The sequence below is a fragment of the Cuculus canorus genome, chromosome W (genome assembly GCF_017976375.1).
Source record: "Cuculus canorus isolate bCucCan1 chromosome W, bCucCan1.pri, whole genome shotgun sequence".
In the NCBI taxonomy this organism is placed as follows: Eukaryota; Metazoa; Chordata; class Aves; order Cuculiformes; family Cuculidae; genus Cuculus; species Cuculus canorus.
This window is the reverse complement of record NC_071440.1, coordinates 6218135-6238462: the sequence shown is the minus strand read 5'-3', so window position 1 is coordinate 6238462 and position 20328 is coordinate 6218135. Positions and strand designations below refer to the sequence as shown.

Sequence of the window (20328 nt, the reverse complement as noted above, 5' to 3'; positions counted from 1 at the left end):
GTGCCTTTTCCAATTCACTTACTCTCAACTAAAGAAAGAGCCACCTAACAAAATTATTATGTCCTGTGGGCCGTCCTATTCTTTATGCTGCACCCAAATCTTTTCCAGGGGGTGTGCAGTTGTTTTGGAGGGGTATGAGAGTGGATAAATTTTGTCTTGAGATATCAGATAACCAATAGTACATGTGCCATATCAGTGTGTTGGTAACCCTTTCCTACTATACCCATTGCCACACAACCACCATCGTTCTTAAGGTAAACAACCACTGGAATCATTTCCCCTAAGTCTTGTAAAATTTTCTTCTTCTAAGACATCAGAATCATTTCACCTTATAAAGGTGGCATTTCCCAGTCTTTGCAATTCAAATTAAGGACCTTTGGTATAATTTTCTCTTTTGGTGGCATCCGTGGCCCGTGCCATTAAATGGCCAACTCCATTTACTATAACTTATTGGAATCCCAAATAAAGGGGACTACATATTTCCTCTGGGAATCTGACCAGTTAAGACTATTACTCAATTCTTGTACCAATCACATATACATATTTTTATCCCAAGCAATTACAATATTAACAACACCAGCTATTAGAATCAGTACTTGTGGATTCTTCATCCTATTGTCGTTGTAGGCTCAGCTTTAAAGGCCCTAGATTTTCAGGAGTCCAATGTTTTCCCAGGGCCTCCTTCACTCGGGAATAGTAGATCCAAATGAGGTGTTATTTAATCTTGATCGTGATAAAGGTGGTCAATAATACTTGATATCCACTTCTCCTCAAGCAGATCACCTATAAAATTCTTAACATAAACCCACTCCCCAGGTTTAAAATGATGTACAGGTTGATCTAAACCTCTAGCCCGGGCAGCTAATACAGGTTGGATTTGTTTGTTTGTTTGTTTGTTTAACAAGTTCAGCTGTTTTTGCAAGCCAGTTAAACCTCGTTGCAGATAATTCTCACCTAATTGTGTAAGATCTCCTCCTGTATACTGCAACTGATAAAAGTTATTGTCTTAATTCCCAATCAGACTTGGAGTATCTGATATATTCCTGATTTTCTAAGTTTTCATTTCTATTATCTAGGATTAGAGCTAAAATTTGCCCTTCTTGCATTCTTTCTGCTGCCCATTTAGCTGCATAATCAGCCCATCTATTACCTGTTTCCTGGTCAGTGTTACCTCTCAGGTGCCCTCAACAGTGCATGATGGTGACTTTAGTTGCTAATTGCACTGCTTCTAATAGGCGAAGTATTTCTTCAGCATGGTTGATCTGTTTTCTTTGTACCATTAAAATCCTTGTTCCTTTCTAAATCACTCCGCGAGTATGAACAACTCCAAAGGCATATTTAAAATCTGTCCATATGTCCACTAGACAGGCTGGAAAATAGGTGCAGATAAGGGACCGTATTACTTGTCTGGTAAAACCCAAAACCACAATCTGTCTGCATGGACCAGAGATCAGCCAGTAGAATCTACCTCCCTTGGACAGTTTCACAATTATGAGTTATGACAAAGTCTATCAGGTAAACACTGAGCAACCACCCCTGCAGTAAGGTGTGCCTAAAATATAAAATACTGTAATACTAACTACGTTATCCTGCCAACTACGCCATTTTTTTTGTCACACCCCGATGGAGACAGAGTAGGACTCAGAACTGCACTTAAACAGTTAGTTTATTACCCATAATGTTACAATTCTACATCAAGAGTATAAGCTTAATTTAGACCAATATTAGCATCCTATAAGGGTTGTGAGCAACTTGTCTGGAGTTCAGCGATAAAGTCACTGATGTGAAGTGGCCACTAGACCTCCATCTCTCTCCTCTACACCCCACAGCTCAACAAAGCAGCGGCCCTCTTCAGCAGCTTCAAGAGGAGGGATATGTCAGGCTTCAAGTTTGATGTTGGTGTTTCAGTTTTGAAGAATGGGGAAATGTTTGAAGTAGATACTGATATAGCAGTCTTTTAATTAATCTGACACTATCTTCTTGAAAAAAAATAAACTAATCCCAACTGAGAAAGCATCACTGTCTGGATACAACAAAATGAGTTTCTCACTTAGAAGGTCTAGGTACATGGCATGTTTTTGTTTCACTTTTGAAGACATTAGAAGCTATCTTTTTAGGGACATTTTCTCTTCCATGAAGTCATGTAGTCTTAAATTATTCTGAAATGACTGTATGACCAAAAAAAACCCCAAAACTTGATGAGCAACTCTCTAACGTCTCTTTTAATTTCTTCATAATTCTTCTCAAGGATAATTATCTTTACTAAAACTTCTTTTAGTTTCACTGCGTGCATGGGGAAAAATAGCAACTGAAGTTATAAAAGCTTATTATAGAAGAGAAATATGCTTATGCATGATTTCCATTACATTTTCTTCAGAAATATTCAGTTGATCAGAATCAGGAGATTATAAAGCTTCCCTTGATGAGGATAATGGTGATTGAATGGTTCATGTGCTATGCTAGTAAATTTTGTCTTTCTTTTTTCCTTCAGTGGTTGGATTTCATCTCTTACTGGTCTTAATAAGAGTATCCCTGTTGGCATTATGATGATAATCATAGCTGCACTTTTCACAGCATCTGCTGTTATTTCATTAGTTATGTTTAAAAAGGTACGTTATTTACTATTCCCCTCTTCTGTTTCCTATGTTTGATTTGGATTTTGCTTTCCTGCTTGAGAGAAGTACTCTCTCACAAAGTAATGGGGATTAAATTATATTCTTGGGGGTGTGCCTTATTTTTTAACAACTGTGCTTCTATAGTACTTTTTTGCTTATACTGTCATGGAGTTATGAAATGCTGTTTTTACCATGTACTTATTTCTGCAAACTAAAATGGGGAAGGATAGCTTTGAATAAGAGAAGTTGGGAGGTAAGCCCACAATGAAAGGGTAGGTCAATGCACTGGACACTAAGGTAGAACCTGTAGATGCCAGGTTGCAATTTTCAAACCTGCGGTGATTCATCAGGCTGAGTGAAGCATGATTCAAATGATTGCTAAGTTTCAGCTCTTATCAACAACATTCCTATTAAAATCAATAGATGAGGGAGATGCCTGACACCTCAGAAAAGGATTTTTATTTCTCTGCTTATATTATTTTAACATTTTGCTGTCAATTAGTGATTGCATAGCATAAAAGCTCAACAATAGGTGCTTTTCTCCCTTGGTTTCTTTTTCTGAATTTCCATCCAGAAGCTTGTTTAGATACTAATGTGCTAGTAAGTTGGGTTTTTTTTTAACGTTGTTTTGATTAAATGTGACTGAGAATTCTGATGATGATGTTCTGGCAATTCTAGTAATTTTACCTCAATTACAGTTATGCTCAAAGGTTTTCACATACCCAAACTCTTCTGGTGTATTTACAGTAAGCTAGAAATTTCAAGCATAGCCTGGAGATGTCCCTTTTCCTTATTTGTTTTCTGCATAAATACTCAGGTACAGGAGAAAGAAACAAATGAGAAATGTATGGTGAGCGTTTTTTAAACTTTGTTTGCCATATGCATCTGGATTCTTTTCAAAAAACACACATACTCAGATACAACATGAATTTTCCTGCTACATTTGAATGGAAATGTCACTGTAATATTATTTAGCAACTTTATTGTGACTTGACAGAATATAAATAAGAAACAGCATTTTAATTTTAGTACTCAGGTACTTTGAAGTTACTCAGGATTTTGCTTTTTGTTGTACTAGAGATTTTAAGCAATATTGTTTAATATCTTTGCTTATTATGCAGAGCAATTGGTCATCCCACTAGTTCAGTGGATATTTATCCGCATTATTGGAATATGTGATACTTTTAATGTTCAGTCATAGCTTACCTTAATAGGTTCTTGCAACCATGACAATCAGAGAAATTAGATGTTTCAAAAAAATTGATGTAGAAAAAAGTTCACCAGAGTGTTAATGACACAATGGATTCAAAAATAGATTTTGATTTTGTTTCCTGCAGTTTCTTTTAACGTGCACACTTATGAATTCTTTTAATCAGTACACCAAGTTTATACAAATTGCGACAGATGCTTTTGAAAGCTATAGGTCCTCCACTATGCTAAGGATGCAGCCTGTTTGTATATTTGAATATGTTATTTCAGACAGTAGATACCACACACATTTTAGTGAAGACCTACAAGACTCCTCTGAACTTGCAAACAGTTATAGGTATCATTACAGTCAAACTGCATGTGCACAGCAGGGCAATCAAAAGTTGTAGGATTTGTGGGGGGAAAAAAGTCTGTTTACTCATTTTTAGATCGTCCCAAACATATGAGCAAACCAGATTTTTCCACCACATAGCTCTGCTTCATGTTTGAGAACTGCTGCTATAACTCTACCAAGAAATGGAAGGCTCAGCACACATTTTTCACTGCTTTTCCACCTCCCTAGGTGCATGGTCTCTATCGCGCAACTGGTGCTAGTTTTGAGAAAGCACAGCAGGAGTTTGCAACAGGAATGATGTCCAACAAAACTATACAAACTGCTGCAGCCAATGCTGCATCTACAGCAGCAACCAGTGCAGCTCAGAAGGCATTCAAGGGTAACTGAATGTAGAGAAATATGAAAAGTCATGACAGTTCTCTTTGATTGTACTTTATTTTCCAGTCACTTATTATTTTATATAAAAACGTAAATCAAAATGCACACAGCATGTTTGTCTCTTCTGCAACTGTGTGTGGGTAAAATGGGCAATTTTTATTTTATTTTATTTTATTTTATTTTATTTTATTTTATTTTATTTTATTTTATTATAAATGTGTTTAGTTTTAAAAGGTAGCCATTCTCTGACCTTCTTTAAAATGTTGCATTCTAGACTATAAAGCCTTCCACATTTTATGGAGGATAAATAATTTCAACAATTGGCCTGAAAATGAATTATGATACATAATGATCAAATAAATGTATTAAGAATTTGGAGATTTTTTTTTTTTTAGTAGTTCACTGTCTCTTTTTCTTTAATTTCAGGACAGCACTTTGAATGATTTTATTTTTATTTGTAAGAACTGTTTTCCCTATATATGCTATAAGTGGAATAGGCTGAGAGATGTAGAAAGTTAGGTTCGGCTACTGCTTTTGCAATTTCAGCAGCTGCTGGAGGACAAATACAAGTAGAATAGATAATATAAATTCTTTTCTCATTTTTTTGTTTTTATTTTGTTGTTGGTTGTTTTTGTTTTAGGATAAGTCTTTTGATATAAATCTGTAGGTTTGCATGAATACTGTTGGGTTATCTGATCTTGTTTAAATAGTGTTTTGGTCCAGAATTTACCTGCGCTGCTTTATAATTGTAGCATTTATTTGTACCTATTTTAATGGAGTATTCTCTACCTGTGAGAAATTATTATTGTGCAGAAACATTCTCTGTAATAGAATGTGTAATGCAGTGTACAGTTTAAAGAAGTTAAATGATCGTTTCAATCACAGAGTTAAATGATTATATATTTGCTATTTTTAATTTCAATATTTGTGTAATGGGGTAATCATTTTGCTGGAAAAGAAACAAATATTGACCTTTAGAACACTAGTTTAATGCCCCACTTCCCTCTTACATGCAGTGGTATTTTTGTTGTGTTTGCACAAGATTTCATTTTAACATAGCTCAGCCATTTCTGTAATATGATTTAAGCTGGGAAAAAAAGGTTTTAAACTGTTTTAAGTTGGAAAAGTGAGAAATCTTCATCTTTCACAAAATTTAATTTTTAACTCATTGAACTGGAGGCCCAAGAGGTTAAATTGGTGCTGTGGAACTGAACAATCCGTAATGGTACATACCATCAAAATATTCTAGAATTTCATAGGATCTTATTATAAAGTGATGTTTTTTTCCTTTGAAGACTATTTAATATTCTTGGATTGCCTCATGAGTCTTATGCACAGTACTTCAGCTTTTTTTAAACTTTTAGAAAATTAAAACGGGAAGGGACCACATCCCACAACCCGCATAAGTACACACTGTAGCTGAAATGAATTCAGCTCTTAAGGTGAATTACCTTTAGTAAGACTGAGCATAAAATTCTGAGGCCCCTTCATGTTCTGAATTTAGAACTTTCATTGATTAATTCTTTTTCACTACAGTGAATTCATAATAACATATGAGCATTACAAAAAATAAAACCCTTAGCTTAATCCCTGGATCGATATTGTACTGTTAGCATGAAGACCTTATTAGTCTCCTTTCTTTTACCAATTTCTTTTAATCCAACTTGAATTTTGGTAAATGTAGTAGTTTCATCTGTGCTGAAGTTTAATGAATATATTTGCTTCTAAATATTCACTGCATCATGAAGTTAAAAGTAATTTAAATATTCTGTGTAATAGGGGCTCTAAAATTCTCTACTAGTGGACATACTAGCATCAAACATAAATTTGTGTGGAATGTTATTAATAACATTTCCAGACAAAAGCCACAATTTTCCATTGAGATAGGGCATCACACTTCTAGTAGCTGCATATCAAGACTGTTCTTTTCATGATCTTTTTAATTTAATTTGAGGGTTGCATCTAGGAACTCTGCTATGGATTACTTTTAAATCTAAATTTAAGCAATTCTCTTGGATATGAATCCTAGGGACAGCATCCTTGCAATTTAATTTCAGTTTTAATTGCATAACAACATACATTACCAGAATATATTATGGAAAAAACATTAGGAATAAAACCTAAATTTGGTAGGTAGATTTTTTTTCCCTAAAAATATTTAACTGCTCTTTGAGAAAGCATATTTTATGTTTTATGTATAGAAATCCTTGGTTTGTAACATCATGGGTTGAATATACATATTTAAACCTTCTAAGTGAAATTCAAGGTTCAGTTACATGTGAATTGTTTAAATCAGAATTCTCTGACACTTTGCAGCCCAAAAGGGAGGGAGAAGTTTGAGTTTACCTTTGACAACAGAAGGCTGATATTTGGTAAAATATTTTGCATCTAACTAAAACTAGTTTTTTCAGTCTCTTATTAATTAATCAGAGTATGACACCCACTTAAGTTGTCATTTTGTAGTATTGTAGCAAATTGAGTACAAAATATGAAGTTTAAGCACTGGAATGTCTGTAGTCATTGACCTATAATTTAGGAGCTGGTTTTATTTATCTGGGGGATGTTTGTATATTTTGTAAATTACTAACAATGCTCTGCCATCCTAGTGAATGTCATGATTTTCTACAAATGCACTTCTGTCCCTCTATTGCATGTTTTAGTAGTTCAGAAGTTTTGTATATTTATTGTATTAACACAGTGTCACAGAATTAAAAAAAAATACTTTTTTTTCCTGGATATTTGCTCTGTTTAGTTTTGAACAATACAGGGACTTTTCTTTTAAAGGTCAGGATAACATGCAGGGCGTCTGATCTATGTAAAAGTCTCCCTTGGATTTATAATTCTGTATATAAATGCTGTAATTCTCTTTAAATGGGGAAGCAAAATGTCCACTATAAAAATAATGCACTAGGGTAATGAGAATTAGTCTATTCAACTGTAATGAAGAAAATTCTTAAACAGTTGCAGTCCACTTTCTTGTGCTGTAAACTTAAAAGGGTTAAAAACTAAACATGTTCTGTCATTACTGAATGAAAATCTACAGGTGTTAAGTGAATCCTAAAACATTATTGAAAGTAAAATAAAGTTGCTGAAAACAGCATTGCTCTGGTACTGTTTGTTTTCCTAATTTCTGTCGATTAATTGGCTCTTCTGTATCACTGCTGTGCCCTTTTTTTAGGTACTATCACAGTCTGATGATTTTTTTACATATCATATCAACTGTAACACCTGCCCTCTAGTACTGAATTTATTACCAGTTTTTCTTTGAAGGGCAAAATGAGTTCATCTAGACTACTGTGACATAGTTATTTTTGCAAATACACAATACAGAGAACAGCACTCTTAGGTACAGTTGGGATTGTTTTGGGAGACGGCAGATGTGAGTTTTTGAAGACACCTGCATATGCATGCATTGTTTAGTAGTGAAATTCTTCATCAACTTGATCTGTTCCTTTGTAAACTGCAGATCTAGGGTAGTGGTAGCAGCAGACTAAACAGTTTTTGAACATTCTTGTAAAAGTTAAGCATAGTTGTGCAGCATGACACAGTCACATTTTATGATTAGAATTATTGAGCGATTTAAGGGCTGTTGTGAGAAATGAATTCCCCTGATTTGCACAGGCTAATTGTAAGCACTAAGTTGGAAAAGCAAGCGCACACACAGAAGACAGCACAGGGAAGAGAACTGTGATTAAAAATAGTCACATTTTGACTGAAATTTAGATTAGAAATAACACATTAGCTACATCATTCATGGTAATAAATTTACATAATGGTGACTTAAGAAAAAAATAAGAGTACCACAAATAAACCAGGCTCAAAATCTACTGTAGCTGGATTGCCACAGCCTCTCTTCCGATACAAGGTGGCTATGGTGTATACATTGCTGCCATGCTCTGCTTTTGTTTGGCTCTGTTCATTCCTTGTGGTATACACCAGTGCCCACTGCTTTCAAGGAAGACTTGAACTCTTCTCCATTTATCACATTTATCACTAGGACATGAGATACTCTGATGTGGGATAACAATGAAAAATGGAAATGATTTGGCTGAAAAAAATATCTCATAATCCAGAGAAAGTTATTAAGTAAAATAGATACAAAGGTGATATAGACAACCCAGAAATAACTCAATAAGTATGTTTTTTGCAGTGCCACATTATAAATAAAGCACATTAAGAAGACTTGCTGAGCCTTTTCTGCTTTTAGATTGTATCTGTCTCTGGCAATATACAGCTTCACATTTTAACTGTCTGTATTATATAGATCTAAGTATTTCAAATCAATCTAGAAGAGGTTTTTCTTTAAATCTTTAAGCAACTGTTACTACTGTTGTATTCATCTTAAAAGTCAGTGATTTTGTTGCATTACTCTATGCTTAGTTTGTCCACACCATCAAAACTCTAGCCAATTTTCCCCTGGGAAGTCAGTTTTCAAATATCTTGTTTTAAACCAAAATCATAAAAAAATAAACAAAAATCCCCACCCAAACAAACCCCATTCCTGTTATTGCGCATCTCACACAAGTTTATAAATGCTACAATTTTTTTTAAAAGATCTATGGCACTTTACAGAATATAAGTGTACAAAGTTGATCAAGCCACAGATATTTGATTAATTCTTCAATACTACAAAACAAAGTTAAACTGAAATAATTGGCACACAGGTTTTAAAGAATCCACAGCAATTTCTTATACAGTGCATGTACATTAAGAAGTAGTTACATCCTGCAGGCCATTCATTAAATTAATTCAATTAGCTTCAAGCTGATTTATGTCTTTTTTTAAATTATTTTTTCTTCAAAACATCTTTGAAAGCTACTGCTGAGCTGAAATTCAGGAACAACTTTAAACAGCTGTCAAATTTAATGCATTCTACACCTGAATTTGCAATCATATATCATAGTATCAATTACTAGAAAAACGGAACTCCGAGAAAAAAAAAATCTGATTATTTTTTTCTGTATTTTTTCCCAGCCTGTCTTCTATCTGTGCTATGCAATGAACATGGATATTCTTGCAAGTTAGTTGATTATGCTGCTGCAAAGTTGATAGTATACTAGCAATGAGCAGAAAAGCTGTTTCTTCCTGGTTACAACTGCAAACAAAAGCAAAATGTGCCACTAAAAATACTTCTTTTGTACTTAAAACCCCCACTATTCAATTTTTTAAGTGTTCTGTAGATCACAGTAGAAGTTGCCTAGCAATGTATATGAAGGTTGGTCATTGTTTATTTCTAAGCCAAAGCACAGCTGAGCTAGTGCCCCAGCCTCTGTAGCACACACTGTTTTGCGGAATCAAACCCTATAACCCAAAATGAGTTATAAAGCAGGTATGTTTATTTCCAGCGCTGGGGTGCAAGGGAAATCAATTCCCCCCTGTCTTTTTAACATGGACAAATTCATTTGACAACTCTGTAATTTATCCCTCAAGGGGGATTATATAATATTTTGTTGGAAAATTACCTTTTTAATGCATTCTCATGGGCACTAGACATAGAAGTCAAAATTGTTAGTCGTTATAGCATTCTCCAAATCCAAATAACATAGCAGAGAAAACAAACCTAAATAAAACTAGCATCAGAAGGGCAATAATGGGGTGACACAACTTATTTAGAATGCCAGTTGCAGTAGGGGACCATCTGAACGACACGTCCCTCCAATCATGGTTTAAATTTTCTTTTACCCTTTTAGGACCCCCCTTCTTTCCACTCATGGTGGACTGTTATCAGGGTCTTGTCCCACTTTCCTGGACCTCGTCCAGAATTATAATCAAGTCCTGATGTTTCATTAACTGTTTCATTAATCATTTTACCAATGTAAGATTCATTCCAATAGGTACAGGTGATAATTTGTGAAATATTCTATAATCGGATTTTATCAGCTGATGGGATACAACTGGTGCTAAATAAGAAAAGTCACACCCAACAATCTTAACAAGACTACAAATACAGAAATTAGAAATTAGAATGATTCTTACTATGCATAATTATCTCATCTATTACTACAGAGCTACAAGCAGTTCTCAAATACACACAACCCTGGCCCATATATACAAGTACAGTCCTGTGATTAGCATCTAGATGGATATCAAAAGTGACAGATGCTTTGCTCAGTGTCGAGGCAGATGTCTTGAGCATCGATTGCATCATTCAGCAAATGAATCCTTGTTATTTTCGTGTAATGCAAGATTCTAAATTTACAGTTTGCCGTTTCCCGTTCACTATTTGTTCCCGTTCACATGTTCTATGTTCAGAAGGATAGAGCACAGTTTTATCATGGCTTAATCCTAATGTAATGATGGAGTGGATTACACATATTGCAGAGTTATGCATGGTAAACACAAAGGCTGTGGCTGTATTAGTGATGGGGTCTATCAGGGTTTAAGCTTCCTCTCTAAGCCAGTGGCACTGTCCCAAACCACTTTCCAGATTTCGGTGAGAAAGTACCCTCACCACCTTCGCTTATAATTAAGGCAATTAATCCTAATGCAATGATGGAATGGATTACATATATTGAAGAGTTACGTATGGTCAACACAAAGGCTGTGGCTGTATTAGTGATGGGATCATAGGTGAAATTTACCAGAGTCTACTAGGATTGAAGCTTCCTCTCTAAGCCACTGGCATTGTCCTAAACCACTTTCTGGATTTTGGTGGGAAAGTATCCTCACCACCTTCTCTTATAATTAAGGCAGCCACTGATTGCATCCATAATTGTGCCTGTATACAACTGAGGGCTAAAGAAACGTTTTCTTGGATCACACTGAGTACATTTACTATTAATTCATGGTCTTGTTCCTCCACCATTTCCCACTTTGGTAACATTTCTGATAGTCAATTCCATTTAGGAGCTCCCATCCTGTCTGTAACACTCTGGTTAGGCCCCTTTGTGTTCTGCCCCTGAAGGGCACTTGCTTTCACAGCCAGATTGTCCAGCCCTCAAAGGATGTTTCTAGGAAATGAGAGCATGCTGGTTGAATTTCAGAAATATCAGTTTCCATTAAGAGCTCAACACGTTTAAGAGACCATTCTGGGTTGAACAGCATTTGCTGTTGGCCTGTATTCCTGATTATATGGACGAATCTCGTAAATTCTAGGGTTGTAACAGACTTAGCTATAATACTTCTTAAATTTGAATGAGAGCCCAATGGTATCATAGGCCCAGAGACAAACCACCTTAAAGGTCTGTACTAATGTAAAATTATGCCAACAGTCTAATTCATTGGAAATACAGGTTTTTGTATTCTTATCTGTAGGTGTAGTTGAGATAGTAATTTGAGATGCCTTTTTATGGATAGTCCTATTAACCATTCAGCATCCTACTTTGATTTCTCCTCTTACAGTCCCCTGAAGTTGCTGAATCCCCTGTTCTCTATCCACATTCCATTCTTGCCTCACATATACTTGATTTTCATGCATAACAACAGTTGATAGATTTAAACCCTTTCAATCAGAACATTTCCCAGGGCTCCAGTATACCAAATAAAAGTTTGAGCCCAAGGCCACTCAGTATTCTTTTGGCCAGAGGTGCCTTTCCCTCCCTGGATTATAATAATAATCATGAGAAAAACAATTTTCCTGGTTGGACTTGCGTGACCCTTCATGGAGATCTATGTGCCTTTTCACTCAGGTGTGATGGATCCATGCACTCTGCTCCTTGATTTTGATTGCTGTGAAGGAGGCAAGGAACATCTGGAATGGTCCTTCTCACTGCGTTTCCAGAGTCCTCTCTGCAAGAGACTTTACATATACATAATCTCCAGGTCGTATGTTTTGCACAGGTTCATCCAAACCCCTACTTCACGTCTCAACCTCATGTTTTTCAATCTTTTGGAGCCGTTTGTCCAATGCCACCATGTAGGAGGTCATGATTTCATATGCAAATAGTGACTGATCTGTTGTACTACTTCTGAGATAAAATGTGGTCCCCTATCAGGAGACATAGTTGTTGGAACCCAAAAGCATAGTATCATCTCCCGTATTAATGTTCTGGTTATCTCCTTGTTCTAGTAGGGAATGCCTCTGGCCAACCTGAAAAGGTACCAGTTAATACCAATAAGTATCAACATCCCCCCTGTCTTGGGAGTTCCGAAAAATCAATCTGCCATTATTGCACAGGCCCATTGCCTCTTCCAATTTGGCCCATTTCTGGTTTGGGGTAGTTTTGGGATTAGTCTGGAGGCAAAGGTCACACTGCTGAGCCACTTGTCTCACAATAGTGTATAAATTTCTAGCTGCAATCCCTTTAATTAGGTGTTTATATAAAGCTTCTGCTTCCCCCATGTCTCTTCCTGTGTTTTTCCCTCATCAAAAGCCGTATTAACTAAGGGGGAATGATTAGTTTCCCTTGTGGAGTGAGGACTCACCCCTCTTTACTATATGACTCTTCCAGGTCTATAATGAATTTCTGATTATCTGATCTTCCTTGGTATATTCTGTCTTACCTTCTACAGAGATTCGCCTGTCAGGGATCAAAGCCTCTTTTGTTTTTAACTCACCTTTGGCTGCCAGCTTTGCCTCTCTGTCCACTAGCTCATTTCCTCTCCCCATTTCCGAATTCACTTTCTGATGCGCCTTGATGTGCATGATTGTCACTTTCTCAGGTAGCTGGACTGCTTCCAGCAGTCTCAGGATCCCTCTGCATGCTTGTTGTTTTTGGCCTGACATGTCTTTTATTGCTTAAGACATAGCTGCTTCCATCCATGAACCAGCCCTCAGCGTCTTCCATGGGACTGTCTTTCAGGTCCGAACAGCTCAAGTATGTGGCCTCGATCGTCTCTAAGCAGTCCTGGTGCACTGGTTCTCCTGTATTTCCACTGCAGAAAGAAGCTGGATTGATGATGTTAGTAACTACAATTCTCATATCATGTTCCAACGCTATAGCTTGGTATTTTAGGAACTTTTGTGGAGAAAGCCAGTGCCCACCTCTCGCTTCCAGACACTAACACAGTCATTTTCTGGCCCAGAGTAAATCTTCGTGCCTCCTGGCTGTTTAGGACGATGGCTGAAATCGTTCGTAAACAGCCAGGTCCTAGGGCAATCCCTTGCTTCTCATGAGAGAAGAGGAAAAATGGCTTACTCACACACTGAAATCCTAAGGCCGGGGCCAACATCAAGGCGTTCTTCAGCTGTTCAAAGGCCTGCACAGCCTCTTTGCTCCATTGGAGGTATTTCTGTTTGGTGGTGTTTAGTGCATACAGGGGTTTAACAAGCAGTCCATAGTTATAGATCCATAGCCAACACCACCCAGTCATCCCCAAGAAAGTTCATAACTCTTTCACTGTTTACAGTCTCGGGGTTTGGTATATTGCCTCTTCTCAGGCCTGTCCCAAAGTTCTTTGTCCAGCGCTGATTTCATAGCCCAAGTAGATTGCATTATTTGGGCCTTCTTTTAGATACCTGGTATCCCTGGAGCCCCAAAAATTTTAACAGATTCACCATTCAGGTCATGCAGGTGTTGCCTTGGTGGCAATCAGGGTATCATCTACATACTGCAACAGTCTCCCTTCCTCAGGTGGGCTTCCAGGCCTCAAGATCCTTTGCAAGTTGATTACCAAATATCCAGTTGAGTTGAGTTCTGCACCTGCTTTCAGGGTTTTCCATTCAAATGCAAATATTTTCTGGCTGGCTTCATGGAGAGGGAGGCACAAGTAGGCATCCTTCAGGTCTAAAACAGTAAGCCAGGTTAGTTCAGGCATTAATACAGTTAACAGGGTATATAGATTTGCCACTACCCGATAAAGGTTTTTTGTTATTTTATTTACAGCCCCTAAGTCCCAGGCACATCGGTGGCCCATACCTCGGGGCATACCTGGTTCATGATTTCTTCGCTGATTTTTCCTTCTTTGGGAACACTGACTAAGGATAAACCCATTCTTTGCATATACTGCTGGTCATTTACCTCCAGAGTAATCTCTCCCTTTTCAAAATTGATTATTGCACCCAATTGTTCTAATAAATCTCTCCCCAAAAGTGCCTTCGGGTAGTCAGGCATATACAAGAATCTGTGGATGCCCCATTGTATTCCCAGTTTATATCTTAGAAGTTCACAAAAATACACCTTTTCATTTTGTCCAGTTGCCCCTTTTACCACAATGTAGTCATTTCCTAGGGACATCAAAGCTTAGTTCAAAACTGAATACGTTGCCCCTGTGTCAACTGAAATTCTGCTTTCTTCTCCTCTTTCCCTGGCTTCATTATAACTAGTGGATCCGCTAGGGTAGATTCCCCAGGTCCTCGTCAGTCTTCCTTCTCATGAGCCACTATTTCTCTTTTAGACTGGTCCAAAACAAAAACCTAGTTGTTGTATTCCTACCCTTGACCCAGGATCCAGCAGTGTTGCAGCACATTATATCCCTCAGTCAATTTAGGAATTCAGATGGTGATTTAGAGGGACCATGTTTACATGTTTGGGAATGGCCCTTTTCATTCCCTTTGAGATTCACTCCTGATATACCTGTAATTTTTCTACATGTTTAGATCTGTCTGGATCCCACATTGGTCTTGGATGGGAAAGACTCTTTCAAAATGCCCTACAGTTTTACAACCAATTTTGTTTTGTCTTTTGTGCTGTGTGAGTGTGGTCATCTGGAGGAGGAGGGTGGTCTTCTGCCTTACCTCTGGCAGCCCTCAGAGACCTGTGAGGAGGGAAGTAGTGTACAGGGCCGCCTTGTCTTTCCCTCTTGGTGATGCTCTTAAGCAGATGTTTTCAATACATAAAATAGTTTTAATTTAAAAATTATGAAAATCATGCTCGCAAGCTCTCATCCTACTGGGGGACTTCAACCATCCTAAGATATGCTGGAAGAGAAGCACGGCAATCCAAGAGACTCCTAGAGTGCATTGAAGATAACTTATTAACCCAAGTAATAGACATCCCCACCCAAGGGGATGTAAAACTGGACCTGATAGTCACTAATACAAGTGAGCTCATCAGTGATGTCAAGATCCAAGGCAGCCTGGGCTGCAGTGATCACGCACCTGTGGAGTTCAAGGTCCTGAGGGATACGGGACAGGCGAGGAGTATGGTCAAGACCCTACATTTCAGGAAAGCAGACTTCCAGCTCTTCAAGGAGTGAGTCAGTAGGACCCTCTGGGATACAGTCCTTGGGGACGAGGGAGCAGAACAGAGCTGGCAAATGTTTAAGGGTGCTTTCCATAAAGCACAAGAGTGCTCAGTCCCCGTATGTAGAAAATCAGGAAGGAAAGGGAAGAGACCAGTGTGGCTGAGCTGAGACCTGCTGGTTAAACTAAAGAAGAAGAGGGAACTGCACAGGCAGTGTAAGCAGGGACAGGGAACCTGGGAAGAGTCTAGGGACACTGCCCAGTTGTGTGGGGATGAGGTCAGGAAGGCCAAGGCACAGCTGGAGCTGAACTTTGCAAGGGAAGTGAAGACTAACAAGAAGGGCCTTTACAGGTGAGTCAGCCAGAAGAGGAAGGCTGAAGAAAGCATACCCCGACTGATGAATGAAAATGATGACGTCGTATCAACAGATGAGGAGAAGGCTGAGGTACTCATCACTTGTTTGCCTCAGTCTTCACTGATAACAGCTCTCCTCACCGCTCCTGGTCCAATGGACAACAAGACAGGCAACAGGGGCGTAAACCCCCTCCCACTGTAGAGGAGGATCAGGTTCATGACTACCTGAGGAATCTGAACATATATAAGTCTATGGGACCTGACGAGCTGCATCCCAGAGTCCTGAGGGAATTGGCGGATGTGGTGGCCAGGCTACTCTACATGATATTTGAGAAGTCATGTCAGTCAGGAGAAGTCCCCGATGACTGGAAGAAGGGTAACATTGTGCCCATTTTTAAAAAGGGTAGAAAAGATGATCCTGGGAAGTACCGACCTGTCAGCCTCACCTCTGTGCCTGGGAAGATCATGGAACAGATCCTCCTAGAAGCTATGCTAAGGCACATAGAAGACAGGGAGGTGATTAGACACAGCCAGCATGGCTTCACCAAGGACCAGTCCTGCCCAACCAACATAGTGGTTTTCTATGATGGGGTAACCACAGCAGTGGACAAGGAAAAAGCAATGGATGTGATCTATCTGGACTTCTGTAAAGCTTTAGACACGGTCCCCCACAATATCCTCTCTGAATTGGAGAGATGGATTTGATGGGTGGACTGTTCAGTGGATAAGGAATTGTTTTGATGGTCGCATTCAGAGAGTAGTGGTCAATGGCTCGATGTCCAGATGGAGATCTGTGACAAGTGGTGTCCCTCAGTGGTGTCCTTACTGGGACCAGTGCTGTTTAATATCTTCATCAGTGATATGGACAGCGAGATCGAGTGCACTCTCAGCAAGTTTGCAGATGACACCAAGCTGAGTGGTGCAGTTGTCACACCAGAAGGACAGGATGTCATCCAGAGGGACCTAGACAATCTGGAGAAGGGGGCCCATGTGAATGTCATGAGGCCAAGTGCAAGGTCCTACACCTGGGTTGGGGCAATCTGCAGTTTCAATACAGGCTGGGGGATGATGTGATTGAGAGCAGCCCCGCAGAGAAGGACTTGGGGGTGCTGACTGATGAGAAGCTCAAAGTGAGCTGTCAATGTGCACTAGCAGCCCAGAAGGCCAACCGTATCCTGGGCTGCATCAAAAGAAGTGTGGCCAGCAGGTCGAGGGAGGTGATTCTGACCCTCTACTCTGCTCTTGTGAGATCCCACCTGGAGTCACGTGTCCAGTTCTGGAATCCTCAACATAAGAAGGATATGGAACTGTTGGAACGGGTCCAGGGGAGGGCTATGAAGGTGATCCGAGGGCTGGAGCACCTCTGGTATGAGGACAGGCTGAGAGAGTTAGAGTTGTTCAGCCTTGGAGAAGAGAAGGCTCCGGGGAGATTTTATAGTGGCCTTCCAGTACCTGAAGGGGACCTACAAGAAAACTGGGGAGGGACTTTATAAAAAGTCATGTACTGACAGGATGAGGGGGAATGGCTACAAATTGGAGAGGGGAAGATTTAGACTAGACATTAGGAAGAAGTTCCTCACAATGAGGATGGTGAGACACTGGCACAGGTTGCCCAGGGAAGTTGTGGCTGCCCCATCCTTGGGCAGCCTGGTCTAGTGGGCAGCCTGGTCACCAGGGAGGTGATTAATGGCAGCCAGCATGGCTTCACCAGGGGCAAATCCTGTATGACCAAATTAGTGGCTTTCTATGATGGGGTAACTGCAGCAGTGGACACGGGTAAACCGATGGATGTGATCTATCTGGACTTCTGTAAACCACAACATCCTTCTCTCTAAACTGGAGATATACGGATTTGATGGGTGGACAGTACGGTGGATAAAAAATTGGTTGGATGATCGTATTCAAAAAGTAGTGGTCAATGACTCAATATCCAGATGGAGATCTGTGACAAGTGGTGTCCCTCAGGGATCCATACAAGGAGCAGTGCTGTTTAATACCTTCATCAATGATATTGACAGCGAGATTGAGTGCACCCTCAGCAAGTTTGCAGATGACACCAAGCTGAATGGTGTAGTTGCCACACTGGAAGGATGGGATGTCATTCAGAGGGACCTGGACAGACTGGAGAAATGGGCCTGTGAGAACCTCATGAGGTTCAACAAGATCAACTGTAAGGTCCTACACTTTGGTCAGGGCAATCCTCGATTTCAGTACAGGATGGGGGATGAAGTGCTTGAGAGCAACCTTGCAGAGAAGGACTTGGGGGTGCTGGTTGATGATAAGCTCGACATGAGCCGGCAATGTGCGCTTGCAGCCCAGAAGGCCAACCCTATCCATGGCCAGCAGGTCGAGAGAGGTGATTTTGCCATTCTATTCCTCTCTTCTGAGATCTCATCTGGAGTATTGTGTCCAGTTCTGGAATCCTCAGCATAAGAAGGATGTGGAACTGTTGGAACGGGTCCAGAGGAGGGCTACAAAGATGATTGGAGGGCTGGAACGTCTTCCATACGAGGACAGGCTGAGAGAGTTGGAGTTGTTCAGCCTGAAGAAGAGAAGGCTCAGAGGAGATCTTATAGTGACCTTCCAGTACGTGACCTTCCAGCCTACAAGAAAGCTGGAGAGGGACTATTCATAAAGGTTTGTGGTGATAGGACAGGGGGGGACGGGTATAAACTAGAGAGGGACAGATATAAGAGAGGAGCTTGATATAAGGAAGAATTTCTTCACCATGACAGTGGTGAGACACTGGAACAGGTTGCCAAAGGAAGTTTTAGATGCCCCATCCCTAGAGGTGTTCAAGGCCAGGCTGGATGGGGCCTTGAGCAGCCTGATTTAGTGGGATGTCCCTGCCCATGGCAGGGTGGTTGGAACAAGATGATCTTTAAGGTCCCTTCCAACCCTAACTATTCCATGATTCTATGAAATTAGCTATCTACCTCTACAGTAACATTTTTTTAATATCTATAAATAACTAATGGCACAGTTTAATGTACTGACCAAACATCAATGAGAATTTCTGCTCCATGTTATACAGTTAATTGATGGAGAACAACACTGACATTGGATGATGCTAAATATTACCAAGAAGTAATAAGAGGAGTCTGAAATTCACTTAATATTTCATTGGAATTGCTTCTGAGATTAATTCTTCCCAGTGCTCCTAAGCCACAGCTGCAGAATTCTTTTTTTTAAAATATCTTTAAATTTGTTTTCAGAAATAGTTCTAGTAAGTGACGCGACACTACAAGTAATAATACCAACTGCCTTTGAGAAATAAATGTCATTTGTGGCAAGTTCTGGTTTGTTTCTGCTGATTTAGTTGGAAAAGGTTCCACACTATACAAAGTTAAAAAAAATGTCGAAAGATCTTCCCAGCCAATTAGAATTTGACATGACTTCCTGAAAAAATATAAATTTCTTAAGGACTCAGCAGGCTCTGGGACATGAGACATACTGATCTAGGAATGAGATTTCACTGGCAAGAGAAAGAATAATGCTGTTAAAGTCTAATGTGTGATCTACATTTGTAGGAGAGGCTAAAGCCCAGTCCAGGCTTCTGGCATTTACAACATAATGACCAGTTGTGCCATGGGGAGTGATCATCTGCTTGGGATTTCAGGAATTTCTAATAAAGGCTGTAGAAATATTTCTAACCATGGGATTTCTAACAATTTTATCAAAATCAGGTGAAAGCCAGTGTAACAACAGCTTTGCCCAGTCAATGAAACCAGAATCATTTACCTGCTAAGGTGGCACACATTTTGCACTATAAGTTTCAAGACAAAGAAACCTGGCAGGGACTCAAATTTAACTGCTTAAAGATTGGTGTAAATAGTGTCATGTCAACTTTACTTTCTCCTTCATATACTTACCATGCAAGAAGACACTGTACTTTAAGGAAGTTCAGTATCAAAAATCACTTCAATGAAAAGTATTGTACCAAATCAGGTGAGGGGAGCCCTTGGAAACAAAGCCTAATTAAAATAGGCTTCTCCTTTGTATAAGAAAAAAAAACCAAACAAACAAAAACTGCTGGCTTTTATTACTTTAAATTCAAATTCTTCAAAGTGACCAAAGTAGGCAAGGCAATCTCATCAATCAGATTTTGTCAGTTATAACAACAGCATTCTTGCTTTATACACATGATTCTGCACCTCCCCAATCAGATTAATAAATTCTACTGTGTCCTAATAATAGAATGAAACTAAAAAATTCCCAAGTATTCACATTCTGCTTTCTTGGGATTATTTGATCCTCATTGCCACCAAGGAAGAAAGAGCATTTCATTTGTTCAGGGCTGGAATGCATGGGGCTCAATCACACAAATAGTGGAAACGGATAATCGGATCTGCTTTTCAATGGAAAGCAAATTAAG

The 20328-nt window shown here is 39.2% G+C and overlaps 1 protein-coding gene and 1 pseudogene across 2 annotated transcripts in view; one reads left to right on the top strand and one right to left on the bottom strand.

Annotated features, from left to right (window-relative positions):
* LOC128850264 (secretory carrier-associated membrane protein 1-like) overlaps window positions 1-4545 on the top strand; it is a 109290-nt gene extending 104745 nt beyond the window's left edge. For both annotated transcript variants that reach the window (XM_054053273.1, XM_054053272.1), the window contains 2 exons: window positions 2492-2609; window positions 4387-4545. In XM_054053273.1, the coding sequence (XP_053909248.1) occupies window positions 2492-2609; window positions 4387-4545 (277 nt within the window). The remainder of the gene's footprint in view (window positions 1-2491; window positions 2610-4386) is intronic.
* Window positions 4546-9441: 4896 nt separating this feature from the next.
* LOC128850203 (uncharacterized) lies at window positions 9442-20313 on the bottom strand (annotated as a pseudogene).
* Window positions 20314-20328: the final 15 nt, after the last annotated feature.